The 25,750-nt window shown below is 34.4% G+C and overlaps 3 protein-coding genes across 5 annotated transcripts; 2 read left to right on the forward strand and 1 right to left on the reverse strand.

The window, feature by feature from the left end:
- Positions 1-747: 747 nt before the first annotated feature.
- On the forward strand, positions 748-2,510 carry LOC123706390 (60S ribosomal protein L35). The gene is made up of 3 exons (XM_045655647.1): positions 748-881; positions 1,247-1,383; positions 2,260-2,510. The coding sequence occupies exons 1-3, from the start codon at positions 879-881 to the stop codon at positions 2,489-2,491; spliced, it is 372 nt and encodes a 123-aa protein (XP_045511603.1). The 5' UTR covers positions 748-878; the 3' UTR covers positions 2,492-2,510.
- A 15,445-nt stretch (positions 2,511-17,955) lies between these two features.
- Positions 17,956-20,584, reverse strand: LOC123706184 (GDP-fucose protein O-fucosyltransferase 1). 3 transcript variants are annotated; one of them, XM_045655351.1, is made up of 5 exons: positions 20,373-20,584; positions 19,478-19,607; positions 18,935-19,387; positions 18,525-18,810; positions 17,956-18,327 (listed from the first exon to the last, which is right to left on the reverse strand). In XM_045655351.1, the coding sequence occupies exons 2-5, from the start codon at positions 19,581-19,583 to the stop codon at positions 18,027-18,029; spliced, it is 1,146 nt and encodes a 381-aa protein (XP_045511307.1). In that variant the 5' UTR covers positions 19,584-19,607; positions 20,373-20,584; the 3' UTR covers positions 17,956-18,026. The 3 variants fall into 3 exon arrangements, with proteins under 3 accessions (XP_045511307.1, XP_045511306.1, XP_045511305.1); XM_045655350.1 differs by having other exon boundaries at positions 19,478-19,614; XM_045655349.1 differs by lacking the exon at positions 20,373-20,584 and adding an exon at positions 19,697-19,921 and having other exon boundaries at positions 19,478-19,614.
- A 2,488-nt stretch (positions 20,585-23,072) lies between these two features.
- On the forward strand, positions 23,073-25,511 carry LOC123706183 (WD repeat-containing protein 55 homolog). Its single transcript, XM_045655348.1, has 5 exons — positions 23,073-23,311; positions 23,622-23,944; positions 24,306-24,423; positions 24,518-24,686; positions 24,994-25,511. Exons 1-5 carry the CDS (start codon positions 23,197-23,199, stop codon positions 25,490-25,492), a joined length of 1,224 nt encoding a protein of 407 aa, XP_045511304.1. The 5' UTR covers positions 23,073-23,196; the 3' UTR covers positions 25,493-25,511.
- Positions 25,512-25,750: the final 239 nt, after the last annotated feature.

Consider the following 25,750-nt stretch of genomic DNA (forward strand, 5'->3'; position numbering starts at 1 on the left):
AATATAAATTTGTAAAGAATAGAAAAAATTCGATCACGAGGCGGGTTCGAACCATTCCGGGGCGGATGCCTGACCAACTCAGCCACTCGTGACCCGCAAGAGCGATCGAATTTATTCTATTCTTTCAGTTTTTTGTGTTAAAGGGACACACCGCGCGCCATCTATTGAGATGATTAACAACCATCTCAACCAATATGAAGCACTTTACAGTGAATACAATATTGTAACGATGGAACACGACCTTTCTTGTTGAATTGTTATTTTTGGTTGTATGGCATTCAAATTTTTTCTATTCTTTACAAATTTATATTTATAAAGCATTTCATTCATTATCATCACGCTAAGACCAACAGGAGAGGAGCCACGGGGGTGAAACCGCGCGGAGCAGCTAGTGTGATCTAATATTATATTACTTATAAAGGCGAAAGATTGTATGGATGTATGGATGTATGGGTGTTTGTTACTCTTTACGTAAAAACTACTGAACCGATTACAATGAAATTTAGCACAGATAGATTAGATATTATTTAGGATAACTTGGATTAACACATGTAATAGTTTTTATCCCGGAAATCCCACGGGAACGGGAACTATGCGGGTTTTCCGTTGCAAACGCGGGCGAAGCCGCGGGCGGAAATCTAGTACTACATAATTGTACCTTGCGTACCGCCCGTAAAGAAGTGATTTGAGATCATGTCAATGTTCTCTTTTACTACAATGTCAAAAAGTCGTGTTATCCAGACTTCTGAAGAAATCTGAAAAAATAAAATTACATGACATTTCACATTACTTGCTCTGTGATTTCACATTTGTCATTGTCAAAAACTTGGTTCCATATTTCTTTTATGTCAAAACATTGTAGCTAAAGGTGTTCCAAAATGGTTGGTTTAAACTTTTTATTAAATCTTATTATATTTTATGAATCATAGTGTACCATATGTTGCAATGCCAAAGATATTAATATATGTCGATTAAGATTTGTAGAAGTATACATATTTTACCGGCTCTATGGATTAAATCTCTTAAAACTTTACCATACGATTTTCATAGAAAAGCTCTCTCTCTTTGTGCTATGTTTGAATTTTATTACATTTATGTGTTTATTACTTAATATTTAATTATGTTCATAATTGTATATGTAATATTAAATTGCTCTAAGTTGAACTATATTTTTAGACTTCAGGCAACAACATAACCCCATCTCTATGTGTAATAAGTTATAATTTTAATTTATATGTTATTTTAGGGGAAAGTGAAGTGTTCCGAGTTGCGTACCAAGGACAAGAAAGAACTCTTCAAACAACTAGAAGAGTTGAAAACAGAGTTGACCAATCTTCGAGTTGCTAAAGTAACTGGTGGAGTTGCTTCCAAATTGTCCAAAATGTAAGTAATCTTAAATATATTAATTAGTGTTATGGGGTCGTGGTATTGATGGTCATTGATTGTTATTCATTATAGGTACTTTACAATATTTTAGTTTATATTTTCTTATGTTTATAGCATTATTAGTGTTTATTATGTATCATTATTATATTATGTAAAGTTATTTCTGGAAGTATGTATTTTAGTTAACATCCCACAAATATTTTTAAAACACTGAAAAAGTCATGGAATTTTTAGTACCTAAAGAAATAATGTACAGACTTCACACTAAAACAACTGAAATGAAATTGATAATACTTTGTCATGATGTAGATGATGTACCAGAATGTGTTAATCTGGTACATCAGCAACTAAACTAAAGAAATTCTTGCTTTTGTCTAATTTCCTTATCATTATCCTTATTAAATTTGCATGTCCCTTTTTTTTCTTCCATTTTTCTAACCACCGGACCATATGAATCATTTGATCAAAATAATTTGAGACCTGAAAAAGTATATAGAATAGTTGTTATCCCAAATATCCCATGTGAATGTAACTGAAAAATAAATGTAAATGCGACTTTTCTCATGTCTATGTCGATGTAAAACTAGTTTTCTCTGTCTTTTACTTTAATATCCACTATATTAACTAAAGAACATTAGTAATTGTTACTATTAATAACTAGAAATATCAACTAACTTTGCGAAATAGTATAATTAATAACTCAGCCCCTGGAATCACAGACACAATAGAAAATCTATTGTGTCGTGGCCTGATCGGGCCACTCGGGGCTCAATGGGTTAAATAATAATTCATGATTTTATAAATTTTTGCAAAAATGTATTATCTTCTTATTACAAGAAAAGATAAAGCAATTAATATTATATTATTTTCCAGACGGGTGGTACGCAAGGCGATTGCACGTGTTTACATTGTATATCACCAAAAGATGAAGGTTAACCTACGTAACCATTACAAAAACAAGAAGTACAAGCCTCTAGATTTAAGGCCCAAGAAGACACGTGCTATGCGCAAGGCTTTAACCAAACATGAAGCAAAACTAAAGACCAGGAAAGAAATCAGAAAGAAGTCCCTGTTTCCACCTAGAGTGTATGCTGTAAAAGCTTAAATAAATTATTTTAAGCAACTCTCTGATTCATTATTTTATGTGCTCCTATTTCCACACAATGCAGACTTAGCAAATCATTGTTAGGGTCTCATCCATTAACCTTTTTTGCAAGATTGTAGATGAAATTTCCCCTACACAGAAAGAAATTTAATTTCGTCTTAGAATTTCGTGTACACAGTACAAGTAAAATACTCCAGTCAGTCAAGACAATCAATTCACAATAATTCCATTTTCAAACTTCGGTTAAGTGAAGGGTACATTGGGATGACAATAAATCTCATTTTGCCTTGTCCGCAGTCCGGAACTGCAATTAAATTATTTTTTGCTGTATGGTCGTGAAAAGAATTCCAAAAGTTCTGCAAACTTGGGGAAGTTTTCGTATATTTCATATCACGTATTAAATTTGAAACCTGATTTTATTTTATTCAATTTCGTTTGGTAGGGTAGGGTTGATAGACAACCTCCTTGGTACAATGGTTGACGCGTGAGCGTAGCACCGAAGGGTCCTGGGTTCGATTCCCGGTGGAGACGAAGAAAAAAATGTATTTTTCTGGTAGGACACAGAAGGCTGATCACCTACTTGTCCCTAAAGAAAATCGATCAGTGAAACGGATTTATAATGCATTTACTCCTTACCCCACTAGGGGACATCGGACTTTACTTTTATGGGGTATTGAAGCAGATGAAATCATGCAATACACACCATCAAATTGGCCAACATTGCCCACAGGGGTATCTTTGCCCGAAGATCAATCTATAAGAAAAATTTTAAATTGCAAAAATACCTTTATACTTTGGCAACATTAAACCCTCGTCTGTCGGAACACAGATCTGTGCCAAAAATTTTGTACCCGTAGTCTGTCGGGGCACAGATCTGTGCTAAATCACCGCCGGTTGGAAATTGGCTCATTGTAACGCAAATATAGTTCAAATCTGCATAAACGACTATTTAGTTGATAGCTTATGAATTACTGAATATTTAAAGTCCATCCAATAATAATTTGACCGATAAATATTCGAAATATAACAGTAATTATGTCATACTTTAGTCGAGTAACTTTTAACTTTTAAAGTTTTACAAAATGTAAAATTTTGCGGAAAGTTGAAAAACGGTAATTATTTATTGGTCTTTTTATTATTATTGACTATATAACCTAATGTTTATGTGCCGAAATAATGAAAATTACCAACAATTATACCATAAATAATGGTTTCAAATATGTATCTATCACTTAACTGTACGTTGCTTAGTTTTTGACCCCTGGTAAATCATTTTTTTTTAAATATTGTATTTGTTCTTTACATCATTTTACGAGAAATTTTATGAAGATTTTAATGATATAATTCAAAATTTGATACTGTGTTCCATTTTAGAGATATTTCGTTTTCAAATCAAAACCGACATTAATTTCCCCGTAAAATCCGCATACAGGATGTTCACAAATTCAACGTCACTATTTTTTAAATTTCGTCTTCAATTAAATTTTTCATTTTCATACAAAATAAAATGTACATGATAATATGTTTTGTTTATATTGAAAGGTATCGTTTTTGTGGTATTTATAATTGTCCTCAGGTTAAAAACGATATACATAATCAAATACAAAAATTATAGTCCGTAACCTGCTTACGAAAAAATTCCAGAGACACATTTTCTTTCTTAATTCTTTTAGTTTTAGTATATTATGGTTAAAAGTGTATATATGCTGGAAAAATAGTAAAAAAACCTACAAACAACAATGAACAAGGGAACAATGGTTTTCACTATGACCTATATATAGGACAAAGCGATACTATGTAATTTGTGTAGGACAAACTCAAAAAGAAATTTAACACTTTAATTGTACAACATATTCTTACCTTCATACAAATACAACATATTATTATTTATTGGGGAACCTTAAGTTTCAGAAAAAATAAAAAGCCGGCCAAGTGCGAGTCGGACTCGCGCACCGAGGGCTTCGTACAAACTTATTTTTTTTATTATGCTGTAGGTATATTTTAAATTGTAAATCTGAGTTTTAAATGTGAATATCAAGTTAATACACGTAGGCGTTCATATTAGTTGAAAGTTGAAATTATTAAGTACTTTTTTTATTTGTAAATGGCAATTAAAAAATCATGTTCTTTGCAATTATTCTTATATCTGTTTTTATAAAACATTGCTTTTTACCAAATTTAAAGATTTTATGTACTTGGGAAGTACCCTGTCGGTTTTGATTGCCTTGCAAATGTCAAAATTTGCTAAAAATTGCAGTATTAACGGCTGCATCCCAAAGGGTTTGGTTTTTAAGGGTCCAGAACCCTAATAAGATTACGTCTGTCCATCCCATCTGCCCATCTGTCTGTCTGTCTGTCAAGACCCATTTTATAAGGAGCGCGTAATGTGACATTTAACTGAAATTTATATTGATTACTTGAGTCGATTGAAGCTGCGAAAAAATCAAACTTATAAACCAACGCAATCAAAAGATACAGCCGTTTATGCTGTAAATTTTCGCAAATTTCGACATTAGCAAGGGAATCGACACCTACAGGGTACTTCCCGTGTACGTAGAGACTAGAGTTTTGAAATTGGGGTAAAATAAGCTCTTATAGCGCAGATTGAGGAATAATTCCGAAAATCATAAAATTTTAGAGTTACAACATAATAAAAAATAGGTTTGTTCGGAGCCCTCGGTGTGCGAGTTTTTTATTCTTATGTACTATATGTAGTACATTCGTAGGCAGAACGTTATAGATGTAGATCGCTGTCTGAAGACGATTATTTTTTTGATTTCATGACTTTAAATAGCCTTGGAACATTACAGATTTAATAAAACGAATTAAATGCATCATTTGCAGTACGCCTGAAAATATAAATCTATCCTCTCATTTTGTAAATGACTAGCGATAACAATTATTGTATTTTTGGTGTCAAAACTGCTTCTATTACCCAGAAGAAGAATGCAATTTTTTTATTTGAAGATATCACATTGCTGTCTAAAACTACATAATCAATAATTACTTATTTGTTAGGTAACCCTAAATAAACTTCCACCTTGATATTTTAATTTTCATTTGAAGATAAAAATATCTAAGTAACTATTTGATAGGATTACCTTTTTCCGATTCGTAAGCATTTGAGTATCAATAAAAGAGAATTCAAATGGAACAACGATCCTTGTGGCAATGGAAGACAAGACACTCCAAGGCTTACTTTAACAATAGGTCGTAACAGTATTTGAAATCAAGAAAATATAACTCTGTATACTTTGTCAAATGAATAGATAATAAATACTTACACGATCAGTGTCTGGGAATTTGCAGCTTTTAATTCCTGATACCAGGATTATTCATGAAATTCTACACATTACGTTTTATTTTATTCCAATCAAAATATTTTAAGTTCCATGCCGTTTGTGTACTACGGACTTAGTAGTTAGGACTAAACTACTGAACCGATTTTAATACAATTTTACCGATTAGTTTATATCTTAATTACAATATGCTTGTAAATACTGCATGTATTGAAGTAAAATAAAAACTAGATTGGATAGCTTTCATCACTTTCCTGATCAAATTCAAGTGCAACCTCGTGGTAATAAATCGTCGTCTCAAGGCGGTCGTTGTGTTCGATATATTACAAGAAATAATGAACAAGTTCGTTCTGTTCGACGTTATTTGTGCTAAGTTGCAAATATTCCTATTAATTGGCCAATGTTGGCGTCAACATCACACATTACAACCACATGAGTATATAATAGTACAGACACAAAGCTTCATAACAATTTTTTATAGTGCTATCAGTTAAATAAAATTTATTTAAGTACTTACCTATTATTTCAATCCGTTAGATGATTGATATTTTTTTAAGAATCTCTGTACTATTTATTTACTCATAAGCTAATTTAGCCCACGGACAAAATTATTTGAGTAACGCGTGGCTAAGTTATATATGCATAAATAGGATTGGGAGCGTTAATTTTATTAAGGCATAACGTTCATTTTTTTAATAAAACAATAATATTATACGATTCTTTCTTCTATACAACTAGGGACATAATATAATGATTTTCATTTAGTATGTTTTCTGATTCCTATTATTTGTTGATTTTTAGAATGATAAGTATAACATTTAGATGTATAATATCATTTATATGTAATTGTTTATTTATTCTGAATCTTTAAGCTTATTGATTTTTATCCTTTACATAAGCTGTATTTTATAAAAAATGTTTCAAACTCAAATTTCCGTAAATTTTTGATTTATAAATTAAATGTAACGGTTTATAATTAAGTTATGGTATAATTAAATGTAGATTTTACATTTGTAGTTGGACAACATTTCATATTATACGATTACTAGCTTCCGCCCGCGACTCCGTCCGCACGGAAAAAATTAAGATTTTTTTCTACGTATTTTTCCGGGATAAAAAGTATCCTATTTTACGCCCAGGATAATAAGGTATAATTATACCAAGTTTCATCGAAACCGAAACCTTAGTTTTCACGTGATGCCTTCACATACAGACAGACAGACAGACAATAATTTTTTTAATCACATATTTGGGCTTGGTATCGATCCAGTAACACTATTAATATTTTCAATGTACAGAATTGACCCTTCTACAGATTTATTATATGTATAGATAATAATTAAGAACATGAAAAAAAAAAAGCATTTCTTCATAATGCTATTGTTACCACAAAAAATATTTTCTTAAATGCAAATTTTAAGAGAAAATAAATTAGACATGTGGAGACGTTATACATACAGACGTTAGAACAAAGCCCACTATAAGAATAACGTCATTTAGGAATAAGACGATTTTTAAACATTAATAAAAACCTAAATATTTCCAAAAAGTAAAAATTACTGTTAGTTTTTATCTAGTTTTGATTAAAATAAAATTAAAAACAAGTAGCAAAAAATTTTGAAATGTTGTCATTTTGGAGCATCCTGTAAAGTCTGTATTTGTATGAACATGATTGGAGATCGCGCCCGCTTATGCTCATGCGTAAACCATGATATTCATAATCAACTTTCTCGAATTTTTATTAAATAAACCTATGTTTTTGTTATATTCACTCAAAAGATTGTCTATTCTAGTATGAAAATACAAAAATAAAAATCTAAAATACCTTGATATTATTTTTTTATGAGTATTTTTCTTTACAATGTAACATTTATTCAAAATGTGTGGGAAAAAATGCTTCTAATAAGTAAAATAAGCATGCCAGGGAGTAAGTAAGGTAACTAATATAAAGTTTGGTTATCTAGTTAGCATCAAAATTTACAAGAGTCTCACAGGTTAAAGTTTATATCACAAATTTTAATATCGAAAAAAATCGGCAAATCAGCGCCGAAAGCTCGAATTTGCCCGACAGACAGCACCTTTTTGAGGCGGCGCGCCGCGACAGCTGAGGGGTTAATAGTATTTGGTGTAAAATAGGTTATATGTATGACAACACTGCCTATTGTGTGTGTCGCTATCACAGACATACATTAAGATAGACTACGCGAGTGTATGTACTTCCCGTGTCCAAACTAAGCATAAAACGCTTGCTTGACGCTTTACGGACAAAGATGGTTATCAGCTATCTGTATCTATCGTGTCAGTAGTTCCGGGAACCGAACCCAGGACCTTCAGTTCACGTGTTATCGACTACTAGCTGCTTCGCGCGCTTTTACCTCCGTGGCTCCACTCCTGTTGGTCGTAGCGACTAGCGTGATGATATATAGCCTAAGAGCCTACCTTTCCTCGATTAATGGGCTATCTAACAAAGAAATAATTTTTCAAATCGGACCAGTAGTTCCCAAGATTAGCGCGTTCAAACTCTTCAGCTTTATTATATTAGTAGGTATAGATAGAAAGGATGCGATCGATGCCTGAAGAGAGGTGAAGATAAGGTATCTATGTCCCAAGGTAGATTCATCATCATCATCATCATCATCATCAGCCCATATACGTTCCCACTGCTGGGACACGGGCCTCCTATGAGGGTACAGGCCATAATCCACCGCGCTGGCCAAGTGCGTGTTGGCGGATGACACATGTCGTCGAACTTTTTAATTTAAGGTAGATTAATAATAAATGAGTATAATTACCATCCTAGTAGGTACAGTTCGAAAAATTATGATGTAGGGGTTTAGTGTAGGAGAAAAAAAAAACAATCTATAATTTAAAAATATATAATGTAGATATGAGTTATCACTTATCACACACAAAACAGTGCGAACTCTTAGAGCCAGCGCGCACGAGCAACTTTGTCTCCGCAACTATTTCGTCTCTCCCATCAATTGTATGGGGAGTTGGGTCGCTACGTGCGTGCACTTTCATTTTAGCCCATGGGTGGGAGAGACAAAATAGTTGCGGAGACAAAGTTGCTCGTGCGCGCTGGCTCTTATTAATTATAATATTATGTTCCTACTGCATTCTATGGTCATAGCACAGATTATATAATACTACGTCACATTTCAAAATCATACAGTGGGCTAACAAATGTACTTCCGTATACGGTGAGGTATAAGGCCTCCGCTAGGAGTACTAGTGTTCTGTGTATACGGCCATCCGCCATAGCAGGGAATAATATGGAGGCGGTGATCACGGTCGCCACTCGTCTATCGCTCGTATTATACCGGCTCGAAGACTGACGCGACGCGTCTGTGTATAGGTACTGTAAATATATCGGGAGCGAGTTTTTAGGAAACAATATTTTAATGGAATTTATTAACTGATTAGCTTTGCCCCGCGGTTTTACCCGAATTGCTCCGCTCCTATTGGTCTTAGCATGATGAGAACGAAGATATAGCCTTCCTCGATCTCTCGATTTTGATCATGTTATTACCTGGCAGTGTAACATACGTCATACAAAGATACATCATACAGTACGATGGTCCGAGCATCGTACGATCCGATGCGCATTGAACAATTTTAGGTATTAGCGGGACGTTAAGAAACCTGTGAGCACCCGCACTTGCACCTGCATCTAGCATCCGAACCGCCATTAAGTTTGAATCGAACTGTAACTATTGGAAACCTACTTGTGAATAAACTGAACCCTAAGAGCCAGCGCACACGAGCAACTTTGTCTCCGCAACTATTTTGTCTCTCCCACCCAAGGGCTAGTATGAAAGTGCGCGCACGTAGCGACGCAACTCTCCATACAATTATTGACGGGAGAGACAAAATAGTTGCGGAGACAAAGTTGCTCGTGCGCGATAGCTCTTACAATTGACTGACATATTATAATTAGTAACTCAATTACTCAACAGATGCCGTGACCAGCGACACTTTCTCTTACGTCAAAGATGTTTCCCAAACTGAATGAATTTTAAATTGTGATAGAGCACTTTGTTAAACATTTTTATAATTTTAATAATTTCATATGACTTATGACAAATTAGTATCCTTACTATAAATATGTACCTACTAACAATATAATCTAATGGTACGGGAGCTACCAACGTTTTAAAAAAAGTCATTTTAGTATAGTTGGGTTTTTGATATGCTGTTTCTCTTGCTATTTCGGTTACAGTCCGGGCTGTCTGGCTGGCCGCAGTGGTTGCGTTTATTAGTGCGCATCTTATCTGCACAGGAAGATATACTTAACTTTAGTCATTTTTTAACGCGTAATTTTTAATCTTTTGCCTTTAGATAGATCCATCTGACATAATTTTTTTATTGCAAGACGTTTTATTCGTTGTTAAATGGGTGCCATACGCAATTTTTTATTTAAAATAATTAAAATGTCATCGAAATAAGTGAAATTACATCAACATGAGTCCGCTTAAAAGATAAGTAACTATAAATTACTTATATTATATTATCCTTTTTTAATACTTATATTAAATAATTAGTAAACTAATATTTTTAATAGATGCTTTCATATTTATTACGCTTTTGGGTATTAATATGAATTTGATGATATGTATTTGGTTTTTATCAAGTTTACATTTAGGGTGAACTCACACCAAAAGAGCGGCGAAGCGGAGCGCAGTTTCCGTGTCATTTGAATTTTAACTTTATTGTCATTACTATAAAACTTATTATCGCCTGAGAAACTCGAGCCCTTTTTTTTATAGTGGGGAAATCTTCTTAGATACCCCCGGCTCCCGGGGATGGAGCCGTGGTTATGTCGGATTTTTACCGACTAAAACCCCACTCTGTTCCATCGCGCTGCTTTGGACGGAACTGCGGGAACGGTTACGACTCTACCGCGTGTCCCGCCCAGCAGATGCCCGTTTCCAGGCCCACCACTAGAACCCCCCTCGCTGGCGGCTGCTGGAACGAAGGCTTACGCCACCAACGCGCAGACAATGGATCTTTCCCCGCTCCATCATCCGCGTTCCCCCGAACCCCCGACCCCAACACCGTCCGGCCGGAGGGTGCACGCCGGAAGGTCCTCCGATGTGTGAAATACACGTCGGGGGACCCTCCGGCGCACTTTTATAGAGATTACCTCGCAGCCCCCACCTCACCAGAGGTGGCGGCCCTCGGTCCGGCCCCACGGACCGGATTACGAGTTGGCAGACGGCCGTTTTACAGCGGCCACCGCCCCACACCTCTCTGCAGGAGTCTCCGCGCGTCATCACAATGACGCGTAGGGATCCCGCCCTCCGCTGCACGGCGTGGCTTGCAAAACCAGCGAGCCCGCCGCGCCGCGACCTCTGGCCGCCATCCACCGCCGCATAAAAGCCGGCTCCTCTCTGGTCCACAAACAGGACCTCTGCTGTCGGGTCAGTCGAGGCCTCGCAACCCCGACTGCCGTTCAGCGCCACCTTTGCCTAGCGGACACAGTGTCCGCCAAGCCACGACCTCTGGTCGCCATCCCACGCCGCACACAGCGGCCGCTGGGCCACACCTAGCCCTGGCCGTCGGGCCGGTCGAATCTCCCCGACTCTAGACCAGCCGTTCAGCCCCTCGCTGGTCCAATTTCGCTTCACTCAGAGGGCCATAACTCTGAGCTACTGAGCCCCTCCGCCGCGACAAGGCCTGGACCGTTGGGGGGGAGAAACTCGAGCCCGCGGCGCCGCTGGAATTCCGCGGGCATCCGCGCGACTCGTTCGAGTTTCGCATGCGAAAATAAGTATTATAGTAATGAAAATAAAGTTAAAATTCATATGGCACTGAAACTGCGCTCCGCTTCGCTGCGCTTCGCCGCTCTTTTGGTGTGAGTTGACCCTTAACGTCCTATTTATGGTTCGTTGGGAAAAAGGAGGCACCATGTAGATTGTTGCAAAAAAATTGTAAATAGTAAAATGAATTTTATATATAGTATAAGTGGGTCAATCAATTTTTAAAGGTCCCGATCATAATTTTCTCGTATTTTTTTTTTTACTTAATTTTCAGCATTTTACTATTTCATTTAGAAGATAATTCTTCGTAGATTAAGATTATATAAGCAGCAGTGATGTTGATTAAATAAATTTGTGGATTTAACTTCACGAACCGATCTATTCACGGGAAATAATGTCCTTTGGACAACTTAAACAATAGTACTTTTTTAAATGTTAAATTCCCTTAAGAATTAAAACAATTTCTTCTAATATTAAATAATAAATAATATTTTGATATTTGTTCTATTTACACCCAAAATACGAAAATAATATTTTTATTAAAATTGAAACGAATGATGTCTTTTGAACAACCAAATAATGTTTCATATATAAAAAAGTTTCAGTAAAGCGGAAATAGTGATATTTTTTTACAAAAAAACTATTAAGTAAAATCAATATTACGTATCGTATTATTGATTTTACTTAATTAAAATGAACTGATTCTCGATAAAACTGAATGAATGAAGTATTTTCTAGGGTTTGATTTTACGCGAGTATTATACATTTAGAAATTAAAGACTTTTTAACGGATTTTAAACGCGATTTAATCATTATATTATTTTAAGTTTTATTATTATATTATTTTAAGTCTCCCCGTGACCACGCTCGCTGTAAAGTGTTCGAAACGTCGGGAAAATAATATAATGATTAAATCGCGTTTAAAATCCGTTAAAAAGTCTTTAATTTCTAAATGAATGAATGAAGTTTAATGTGATTTTCATATGGGGACTCGGCCTAAGCCGAGATTCATAGATCGCACTTTAACTTTACTTTGATGGAAAGATCTACTTTCAACCAAAAATATATTTCTTAGTCGTGTCAAGCTCATCTTTACTTTCCAGAAACTATACTTTACTTAGTAAAGGCTAAGGAGCCGATAATCATGACTTTGGTCTCAAAGTAAACTTTACATGACTATGCGTATAAATCATGTAGGCCTACATTTTAAACCAATTTCGTAGAACAGAAACACATTTTAATATGGTTGGGTTATAGATCGAAACGTCATGTCGAGTAACATTTTTTTGTTGATGTGTTGATCGTTGCATCGTTTCGTTTGTCTTATAACATTATTATATTTTTCTGACGAATTTTGCTGTGTTTACCGGTTTTTTATATTTATACTATAATCTTCCTACATGATGGTTTTTTTTCTAAACATTTAATTTTTGATATAAAATAATAATGTTATTATTATATGTTTTTTATGGAAATATAACTTAATTTAATAATAAGTATTATGTTCTCAAAAACATAAATTATGCGTATAAAGTAACAGTTACACGTCTTAAACGTCGTATTCACGGTCCATCTTGACGTACGTCCCGCCAAGGTCATACACGATGCACGACGCAAAACGACCGTGAATAGTCTTGACGTACGTCAATAATTATTATTATTACGTTGCTGGATGTGCACGACGAATTTTTCGTCCAGCGAGCATCCCCACCACCGCGAACGTCGTGCAAGCGCATCGTGCATCGTGCATGCTTGATCGTGAATAGGCTTGCTGTACAGCAGATCAGTGTTGCCAACAGAAATTAATGTAAATACTTGGAAACGTGGCCTATTGATATGATTTTTTTGTGATAACTTAGTAGTTAAAGGCCCTACTCACGGTTCAACACAACCAACAATCTGCTGAAACAATTTGTTGCAGTCGCGATTGAGCGTTCTCTACTCACGATTCATCCAACCCTCAATCTGATGACCAGTGTTGCCAACTCAGTGGAATTTCCACTAGATCTGGGTGGTTTAGCTCCCCCATTTAGCGGACAAATATTGGTTTTAGTGGCTGGTGGATTTTCCTAGTGGTTTAGATGAGTTCAATTAGTGGTAAGGTACGACATTCAACCACTAGGAAGATTTATTTTGTGTCATGTTGTTTCAACGAACATTCGGGAATTCTCCGTTGTTTGTCTATTTCTTGAATATTTTTGATTATAAACTTTATTACTATTGATATAAAGTATGATTTGATGATTCAAAAGGTTATATGTTTATTCTGTATTTGTGTACAAAAACAATAATTGTCAGTACCTACGTATTGGCAACGCTTTACGCTGCGGCCGCGGCGGGTAGCTTCTAGCTTGACGTATTTTAATTAATTTTGTGAAGTAATATGGTTTTACATTAAATATGCCCAAACCTCAATACACACCAAAATTTCTATCACAGAAATTTATTCTTCACATAGGTACTGAAACTCTAGAAGAAGCAGATTTTTCTAGATGATCTTTAAATGTAACAAAAATAAAAATAATTGGTTGCCTGTAAAGTCGGTATACGGGCGAAAGTTTTACGTGACAACGACTTTTTATGTCTGTCTCTCTCGCTCTTAGGCGGGCTAACCATGCCCGCGTGCCTCTTTCGGTGACTCATCGTAACGTTACCGAGCGTTATAGGTCTACCAGAATCTGATGGCATATTTATATTTAAGAAATAAAAGATTTTCATGTGGCAACTTATTTGACAACTATCAAATTGTTTGTCAAATTATTTGTCTTTTTTGCAGTTGATGAATAATTTTTAGGATTTTGTCTAAAAAATCTTCGAAAATGTCGAAAAAGCCGCTGCGATCACAAGCAAGAGGTCTTGTTTATAATGTCTATAGAAAAACATTCGATGAAGAAGGGTCAAACACATCACAATTTTCAATTTTGAAGATTTTATTGGTAAATTGGACTTACCCGTTTTGATACTTTAAATTACAAAATATTATATGTAGGTAACTATAATATTGTTTGTTGATTAGAATATAATTTTATGAAAACTTATTACAGGAGTTTCCAATACGGCTATTCGTCAAGTCCAAGCTGTCCAAGTCAATTTTATAATGTGTGTATCTGTTAATAATTACGAAAATAAACATAGTTTTATTTTATTTTAAAAAATTATAAGCAGTTTTGATCTACATTATATCATTATATCGATATTTTCACATGGCATACTGGTAATGAATATACAAATATAGGTATGTGTAAATAATAATATGTATTACCTGTATAAAAGTAATATGTATAATTGTATATTATACATGTAAGTATGTACCTACATAATATTAAGTGGATATCTCATTATTAAGAACAGTATTGTCCACTTATGTAATGTGACTAATTATATTGAGATCAAAATAAAAAATAAGCAGTATCAAGATCGTTCAGTCCATTTTCCCCAGGGTTGCACACTCTAAATTTTGATTTCCCTAATTGCCATCAGATTCTGGTTTACCTATACACTTTTTCATAAGTGACTCCCAGCCGCAACGCGGCTGCGCGATTGAGCCGAGATTGCACGGTTCCCAACTTAGGGGTTTTCCCCCCAGATTTAGGGGGTAAATAAGTGAGATAGGAATTTTTTAGGGGTCTGAAATTTTTAGGGGTATTTTTAGGGATTTTTTTTTGACTGTTTAATATTTTTAAATTGATAATTACATAACTAGTTTTAATATTTATTTCTTGACCTAGCGACTCATAGCGACATCCAGTACGTAAGTAAATAAAATTTTGCAAAGCATCATGATGGTCCGATTTACATTAAATCGAAATGGTGGATCTTGTACAACATATTTTAATCCATCCAATAAAATGTTAAATTTATTCAACATGTATGATTTCAAAAACGCTGAATCTTCAGATGAAGACGAAATATTTTATGTATTAAATAACTTGTAATAAAAAGACTTTTGAAACATATTACAGCATATTATTTCTAAATCATCATGAATTTATATTTGTATGTTTTTTTAGGGGGACAACTGAATAATTTAGGCGTTTTTAGGAGTTTTTGACACAAACTTTAGGGATAAATATTTTTGAGAGTTGGTAACACTGCGAGATTGGAGCAATCACAATACTCACGTTCCAACACGCACACAATCTGCTGAGACAATTTGTCGGGTTGCTTCCGCGCCGATCCAATACACAACATGTTGGGTTACGCCCCCAACGTGCCCTCAACTATACTATTCACGACACAATCTGTCAGCTCACTGCAGATTGTGTCAGCAGATTGTTACTGAAATTGAATCGTGAGTAGGCTACTTTAGTTTAGTTTTGTGATAACGTAGTGAGTACATGAGCAAGCAAGAAACAGTTATTTTATATTTTTATGTACACAGGAAATACCCAATTATCATTACTTTTGGATCAACCTAGTACACATGGACAGTTTATATTCAGAAGTTATTATTTTAAAAGAACTCCAAGGCGAATTGTTGAATAACAAAGATTTTATGCAAAAGTCCACTGCAGAAAAATGGCAATTTATTTTAAAAAAATGTCCTAACGAATTTGTTTGTTTAAAAAAAATGATTAGCTATATTATACTCTCTGTTCCCGCCACTTCAGCATTTACTGAAAGAGTCTTTTCGGTCATGAATGTGAAGTGGCGGGAAGAGAGAAACCGAGCTTCATTAAAAATTAATTAAAAATGAGCTCTTGAAATAAATTTAGATTTGGAATGTTTGGATTCATATAATTCATTTAAAAATAATGAAAAATTCTTAGGTACTGCAAAAAGTACAAAAAAACACATTTTTAAAAATATTTATTTACTCTTTATACATCCAGCACAGTGGATTTCTGGTGGTTTCAGAGGTCTCTTCTGGTGGGTAGCTTGATACTTCGGTGGCAACACTGGCAGCCTTGAGCTGACGTACAGCGGGGATGGACCGTGAATATGCGTCGTGCATCGTGTATGACCTTGGCGGGACGTACGTCAAGATGGACCGTGAATAAGACGCTTTACTTTGGGACCGTACTTTTCTAAGGAAAGTCAAGCAATTCTCTCTGAAATTAAATATGTTGAAAGTAAACTTTGGTCATACAAAGTTTACTTTGTGAAGACTCTTTTGCTCTAAAGTAAAGTCATGATTGTGAATCTGGGCCTGAGTTGTAGTAGTAGCGTCTTGATTTTTGAAATGTTAAAATTACAATTAAACTAGACATAAAATCGCGTAATAAAAATGTGTTCCCGAAACAGCCGAGTAATAAACAAAACATGAACTATTTAACTGTTAAAGTATAATTTTTATATAATAATTGTCCTAGGGACAACCAAATTGTCCATGGTACAACCAATTTGGTTGACCAAGTGACTGGTTGTCCGCGGGACATTTTTAAAATTTTGAGCCGCCAAGCAAATACTAATGTTATTTTATATATTAATCTCAGCTCACCCTAAAATATAGACGAAAGCGCATCTCGTGTAGTATAATTGATAACAATGCATCAAGTTCTTACGTTTTAATCAGTTGTCTGACGGACTGACAAAAAAGCCACCCCACACTCACCAACGTCGCTCGGACGACTGTTGCCGTGATTTTATACAAATCAAAATGGCGTTTGAGCCCGACAGTTAATTAAAGTGTTTAGCTTGTTGTTTAGGAATCTACCGCGCCATCTGTGTTTTGGTTTCATAACTAAATTACGGTTGTCTCTGTGCCATGTAGATGATTTATGGGGACAAAAGTAAAATGCCTGAAAATCGTATTATATCCAATAAAAAAAAATTGTTTGTATGTTTTTATGTCAATAATTATGAACTGAAACAAGAAGTGTTTTTGGTATTTATGGTCGTGATAGTATGTGTTCGTGATGCGAAGTTTGTTAATGCATTGTTGCTTGGGGACAAATGTGATAGTACTGGAAAATTGCAAATAGTCTCCTGACAACCATGAAACTACGCACAAATTAATAAAACAAGTAAAATATTGTTCACAATAATGTTAGAAAATATTAAAAGGAATATAATTAAAACCAATTTAACTCTTTATGGTTTCATGTTTCAGGGACATGATGCGTGTACCGTCGGACCAATAAAAGTTGATCGACCCAAGTAACACAGTGATTACTTATCCTTCACGGCGACTCATGTTGATAGAATTTCACTTATTTCGATGATATTTTAATTATTTTGAAATAAAAATTGCGTCTGGCACCTATTTAACAACGAAAAAAACGTCTTGCAATAAAAAATGTATGTCTAATGGATCTATCTAAAGGCAAAAGATTAAAAATTACGCGTTAAAAAATGACTTTAAATTAAGGATATTTTCCTGTGCAGATAAGATGCGCACTAATAAACGCAACCACTGCGGCCAGCCAGACAGCCCGGACTGTAACCGAAATAGCAAGAGGAACAGCAAATCAAAGAACCAACTATACTTACTAAAATGCTCACTTGTCAACGTTGCTACCTCCTATACGATAATCAAAGTTCATCATGTTTATTTTTTTTACGACTTGGAAAGGACCAAAATTCTGATGGTAATCCTTTAGAATCTCTTTCCCTCTTTACAAATGCTGTAAATGACGAAACACAGTTTCCAATAAAATAATTAGCTTGTCCTAAGATACACAAATCCATATGTGGATCATTTGGTGTAAATCTCAACGTGGTAATATGAAAATCTTTCAGGGCATCATTGAAATCCTCTATCATGTGATTTGAATCAGATGCAACAAAGATATACTTAATATCATTTAACTTCTTCAGTGCACGCTTCACTTGCCTGTAACAATTTTTTTTTAAACGATATTTAATTTTCCTCAAGAATGACAATTTAGTTGAAGTATGAATAAATATGCCAATAGATAGATGCCAATAGGCATGATCAAATTATTATATTTTGAAAATAAATATTTAAAAATATTAAATGATGCAAAGCTATGACATTATGAAAATTCACATGATGTTATGGCTACTTACTTAATAATTTCTTTCTTTTTAGGAAGACACATAGATGCTGTGAGCATCCCTCTTTCATTGTTATAACCAATGCATTGTGGAGCAGAAAATAATTTAGGGCTATTCTTTACATGTTCACAAGCTTTTACCCAATCTTGGCCGTTTCTTAAATGAATACCTAAGAAACCACCACCACCCATATTTTTCTTTATAAATGCTTTAGCTTTATGAAGCATATTAGAGTTCCATTTAACATACATTTGTAAATGAACATTTTCTGCTTGCACAGGAAAACTGGCAGGGGCTCCTGCAAAGTAAAACAGTATAGATGTCAGATTGTCTTAATCGTAATTTCAATATTTTTATTTAAATAAATATTTTTTAAATAATCTGTAATTAAATATTTATGGTAATTAAAGTAAAAAATATACCTGTGAAAGCAAGCACAGGCCAGTCTTGAGGATTGTACTTGTTTGCCCATTTCTCCATCATAATTTTGTTATGGGCATCATAATTCAAAGGTCCATAAAATTCCGACCCAACAAAATCTATATTAAACGTATCCCAAAATGGCCCAAATGGATTTCCAGATTTTGCATTGCAACTTTTTTCTAAATCACCAATTCTTTGGGTGTAGCAAAATGCAATTCTTTTATTTGGTGGCCAAATATCAACAGCAAAATCATGCATAAATTTTTCCATACTAATTACTTTGTGATAAGATTGTAATGAATCAATATCAAAATATGTATCAAAAGGGATTTGTAAAGACTTTATTTCTCCATATCTGTATTCAACCCATGGAGGTAAAATTAAAGTTCTATTTAAACCTTTACTAAATTGTAATGCACCCAAAAAGTGATCTGCTTGATTTCCAAAACGACCTGAAACAAGAAAAAAATATTTTCAATAAGACACAGTTAATTAAGTATATTAAAAATATTTAATTATTCAATGCATTCATGAAAACTTACCCATGCATGGGCAATAAGCAACATATCCATTTTTATCAAAGCAAAAACTTGTAATGATTAACTGAGTACTTATTATTAAATTACAGATTAATTTGTTATAATTCATAATATTAATATTTCTGATTTATACCTAGTACCTATAATTAAAATTAAATTAAATATATTAATTATTGTATCAAGGCAGGAGGTGAGAATTGTTAACCAGTGTATGTAAAGTACCACAGTAAAGTACAGATGAATTAATTATCTCTCTGTCCAAATTTGTAATTTTATAGAAGCATGGAATTTTCAATTTTAACTGGGAAGCCGGTTAAATAATAACAGGGCTATCTTAGGCTGTAGTTATAAAATAAAACAAATTAAAAGATTTAGAAGGAATCTTATGTTTGAAGAAACTTAGAACAATATACGTTTAATTTATAAAATGCTAAATTAACACCGAAACGAAAAAACGAAAATAAACATAGGCACTTGTGGTTGTGTAAACAGAAACGGATTACTGATTAGGTACCTAGGTAGGTAGGTAGGTACGCACAGTGTTAGCAACCTGAAGCGAACCGATTATTGTACCAGGGGCGTAAAATTATCGTAAATTTAGCATATATTTGGATAGAAATTATTGTGTTTTTAGGATAAAGTTAATTATAAATAAATAAATCATATAAATTGTAATATTGATAGGTATGCAAGTTCTCTACAGTTAATCTTTTTTAAACTACTGCTGTCAAATCAACAGGACACTGAAACCCATTGGGTAAATACCCAAAATTTCACTGTTCCCATGAAAGTTCGATATGAAACACGTCAAAATTTCATATTTGTATGGGTGAAATAATATAAATTCGAGAATTTTGCATGATAGAAATTATCGCTCGATAATACTATGCTATCGTACATCGTACGTAGGCACAAAATTATCGTGTTTGTACAATAATTATTGTACGGTTCCGAACACTGGGTACGCATTGAAGACTGAAGTTTGAACGGATTTATGACCAAAGACAATGACAGTGACTTGTAACACAGATTAACTATGAATAGTAGACTACAGATATATTTTTATTTATCCCGCAATTTTTTATGTATTCTGTGTTTTTATGTTATTGACCTCTATCTTGTCTATAATAGAGAGATGTGTTTTATGTGCATCAATCACGTAAAAAAATCATATTTTTGCATTACCTAATTATGTCCGTTTGTTCCAAAGACGTTATAATACTACTAATTAATAGTCTGTGCATAATGGCGCAAAACACGGTCCGAGTGAGAGAGTTCTTGATTCCAAAAACAATAAAATTGTAGGAATCAAGAACTCTCTAATTATTATCTATTTATATAATATGTGATCATCAAAATAAAGTAGCCTACTCACGATTCAATTTCAGTAACAATCTGTTGACACAATCTGCAGTGAGCTGACAGATTGTGTCGTGAATAGTATAGTTGAGGGCACGTTGGGGGCGTAACCAAACATGTTGCGTATTGGATCGGCGCGGAAGCAACCCGACAAATTGTCTCAGCAGATTGTGTGCGTGTTGAAACGTAAAGTAGCCTACTCACGATTCAATTTCAGTAACAATCTGTTGACACACCGTGTTTTCCAATTACAGCACTAGAGCGCATTATGCGGCATAATGCTTAACGTTGAATGTTCCAACTACAGCAACGCTTCGCACAATCGAGCACTCTTCAAAGTAATGCGCGTGAATTGATGCGAGCAATCGATTTATCGTTAGTAATTATTAATTGTTGGAAAAAAAAATTAAAGCTTTCGTTTCATTGTAGTTTTTTCGAAATAATCAAAGTTAATTCAAATTGTGTTAAAAAAATAAATATAAGTATGTATGAAGGTACAAACATTGAAAAAAATGTTTATGAAATAGGTAATCAAAATCCAAATTACTTAAAATAACCGTAAATAGTTTTCAACCAATTATTATGTATACCACTTTATTTACACATTAATGAGGTTATTGCTAACTCTATGATTTTTTTTTTCAACACTGAACTTAGCGCAACCTGCTAGTGCGTTTCACGTTCCAATTAAGCATCAGCATAATTCGGCATTGTGCGCCACTGAGTCGCATTATGCTCTGTAATTGGAAAACAGCCACAATCTGCAGTGAGCTGACAGATTGTGTCGTGAATAGTATAGTTGAGGGCACGTTGGGGGCGTAACCCAACATGTTGTGTATTGGATCGGCGCGGAAGCAACCCGACAAATTGTCTCAGCAGATTGTGTGCGTGTTGAAACGTGAGTATTGTGATTGCTCCAATCTCGGCTCAATCGCGCTGCCGCGTTAATCGCAAAATGGCGGTTTTGAGATAAACGCGGGAAAGACATTTTTACATATTTGAGGAAGATGTTTATATTTTATAGCCGTTTATACTTTATAGCCCTTGAAATCTTTCAATAAAATTGGAAAAAATACAAGCTTTACAATGATAATTATCTTATATTTCATAAATTAGTATATATCCATTAATAATGCGTATTATTGCGTTGAGGTTTAGCATCGCCAGGCATCAACGTGACGTGCATACGTTGTGGCAAGCAATCGCGGAATGAAATTGTGTCATCAGATTGAGGGTTGGATGAATCGTGAGTACAGAACGCTCAATCGCGACTGCAACAAATTGTTTCAGCAGATTGTTGGTTGTGTTGAACCGTGAGTAGGGCCTTTTATAGTTAACGCGGCAGCGCGATTGAGCCGAGATTGGAGCAATCACAATACTCACGTTTCAACACGCACACAATCTGCTGAGACAATTTGTCGGGTTGCTTCCGCGCCGATCCAATTCGCAACATGTTGGGTTACGCCCCCAACGTGCCCTCAACTATACTATTCACGACACAATCTGTCAGCTCACTGCAGATTGTGTCAACAGATTGTTAGTAGCCTACTCACGATTCAATTTCAGTAACAATCTGTTGACACAATCTGCAGTGAGCTGACAGATTGTGTCGTGAATAGTATAGTTGAGGGCACGTTGGGGGCGTAACCCAACATGTTGCGTATTGGATCGGCGCGGAAGCAACCCGACAAATTGTCTCAGCAGATTGTGTGCGTGTTGAAACGTGAGTATTGTGATTGCTCCAATCTCGGCTCAATCGCGCTGCGCAGTAATCGCAAAATGGCGGTTTTGAGATAAACGCGGGAAAGACATTTTTACATATTTGAGGAAGATGTTTATATAATGTTTTATAGCCGTTTATACTTTATAGCCCTTGAAATCTATCAATAAAATTGGAAAAAATACAAGCTTTACAAAGATAATTATCTTATATTTCATAAATTAGTATATCCATTAATAATGCGTAATATTGCGTTGAGGTTTAGCATCAGGCCAGGCATCAACGTGACGTGCGTCGTGCACACGTTGTGGCAAGCAATCGCGGAATGAAATTGTATCAGCAGATTGAGGGTTGGATGAATCGTGAGTAGAGAACGCTCAATCGCGACTTCAACAAATTGTGTCAGCAGATTGTGGGTTGTGTTGAACCGTGAGTAGGGCCTTTTACTGAAATTGAATCGTGAGTAGGCTACTTTACGGCCTCGGGCCTACCTATGTATAGAATTGACAGTTGACACATGTGTAAACATCTCTTCATTAAAGTATTGAAATCTGAAAATATTTCTCACGAGTTTGTGTTTATGATCCTTGAAATCTATTGAGGTTATTTTTTTAGTTTGAAATCGTAAAATAAATATTTTAAAATGACGATTAACTTCCGTGAATTTGACAAAGATTCTTCAGATGACTCCGACAGTAGTATTAGTGATATGAGTGAAGAAATGGAGGATGAACAAATTGACGAGCAATCTGAAAATGGTTCTGATTTTGCTTTTGATAGTACAAAAGAAAAAAAATGCCTGTATTTCATTATCACATCATCATCATGTCTGTTACCTATTTATGAGCTTGTGCAGCATTTAGTTTTATACAACACCAAAGCTTGTTATATACAAAATGTATAAAATAATAAGTACATTCTCTTGCCAAAAAAAAAAAAACTTGATATACAGTGCGATTATTACGATATGGTTAATACTGAATAGATATTGACTACCTATGTTCTTTCTTAGAGTAAATTGACGACTTATTTATATTTTCCTAAAATGCCATCAATCTTTAATTGTAGATAGTGACGATAATGCAGCTAACACTGAGGAAAATCAGGAAGATAATTCTGAAGACGAGGATGAATTGGTCAGGGCTATTAAAGCAGAAAAAAATAAACCGAGAGATCATCCACCTACCATTAATACAGAAGACTTCATAGTTGACATTTGTTTCCACCCTTCTAAAAATGTAATTGCTTTAGCAAATATTCTAGGCGATATATTACTCTATGAATATAGTAATGATGAAACAAAACTTGTAAATACCTTAGAGCTACATTTAAAGGCATGTAGAGATGTGGAATTTGATTCTGAAGGTGATACCATGTATTCTACAGCAAAAGTAAGTAAGGAAAATGTTATTACATTAATCAGTACTGTATATATAAATAAAAATAGGAAATTTAAAAAAAAAAGATGTGTGGCACTCGGGGATTGCCGCGGTAAAGCTATTGCATAGCATGCCTTCAAGCCACACCTCCGAGCCCGTCGGAGTGGGGAGCGTGAGGTTTTTTCGTTACGGAATTTCTCGATTCGGTCCCCGCGCTCAAGGCCCGCGATAGAAGCTATGCAATAGCTTAATCTTATATTTGTGTTATATTATGATGGAAGCCAGTGTGGCTTGTAAAGAATAATGTATTCTTTGGAATATGATTTATTTTATTTTTCGCTTTTTTTATTTGAAAACTTGTTTTACTTGTTAGGATAAAGTAATCATTGCGACTGATGTTGAAACTGGAAAACTCAAACAATGTTTTGAAAATGCACATGATGAACCAGTATACAAATTACTTAGTTTGGATAATAATAAAATAGTAACAGGTAAGCACCAGATAAAGTATTATATTTTTCAACCATCAATGTATGTTATGATCCTGTGTATGATACTAAACATTCATACAATGTTATTGTTTAGGTGATGATTGTGGAACAGTTAAACTTTGGGACATGAGAAAAGCTGATCCTGTGTTTACTTTAAAAATTGGAGAGGATTACATATCTGATATGATTACAAATGAAGCACAAAAATATTTAGTTTGTGCTGGTGGAGATGGAATGCTTACATCCATTGATCTAAAAGCAAGGTAAGATTATATCATTAACCCACCATACTGCATACATTTTTACACGCTTTATATTAGCTTCACCTGTATGTTTGTTTGTAACCGACTTCTTTGGGCGCGATTTTGACCCACTTTAAACGGCCAGATTTCGTTCAAACTTAGTAGATTTATTGAGGACCGATGACAATACACTAATTTGATAAAAATTTCTATTTTTTAGTTCGGTTTTCTATAAAAAGCGTGTTTTTTAGTTTTTTTAAACTATTTTTTATTACATATATAATTAAATCTGTAATTCATATTTATTTAATTTTTAATCTATTTTTAGTAAAATCTATATATCATCAGAACAATATGATGCAGAACTGACATGTTTAGGATTATTCAGATCAGAAACTAAATTGTTAGTGGGATCTTCTACTGGAAAATTTTATTTATTTAATTGGAAGGAATTTGGTTACCACAGTGATGAATATATTGGACAGAAACATAGCATACAGTGTATGATTCCCATAACTCAGAATATTGTTGTCTCTTCTGGAGAAGATGGCATAATAAGGGCAGCTCATATGTTTCCTCAACGCCAACTCGGAGTTGTTGGTCAGCATACCTTACCTGTAGAAAGATTGGATATAAGTCATGATGGTCAATACATCGCCTCTAGTTCTCATAATAATGATGTTAAATTTTGGAACATTTCATATTTTGAATCTATTGATAGCCTTATAAATGTTAATGAAAAACAAAATAAAAGAAAAGATATGAGTAACAACTTACCATCAAGCTCTGTTAAAAATGCTTCTGACTTTTTCTCAGGATTATTGTAAATAAAGATATTTTAAATTATGTTATTTGTTTTATTCCATATAATATTATGGTTTTATTTTCGTTCATATAATACTAAACAAAAAAAAAATTGAGAGGTCAAATATAGATAAATAACAGGCGACTCAATATTGTTAAGGGGAAGCTCTCTAAATTTTATGTGAATTTGCATTAATATTCAGAAACAGTCACACATACAATCAAAATGGAACTTTAGTATATGATTTATTGGGTCTTTTTCTTTCCTTGTACAAGACAGT

The sequence above is a fragment of the Colias croceus genome, chromosome 3 (assembly GCF_905220415.1).
Source record: "Colias croceus chromosome 3, ilColCroc2.1".
In the NCBI taxonomy this organism is placed as follows: Eukaryota; Metazoa; Arthropoda; class Insecta; order Lepidoptera; family Pieridae; genus Colias; species Colias croceus.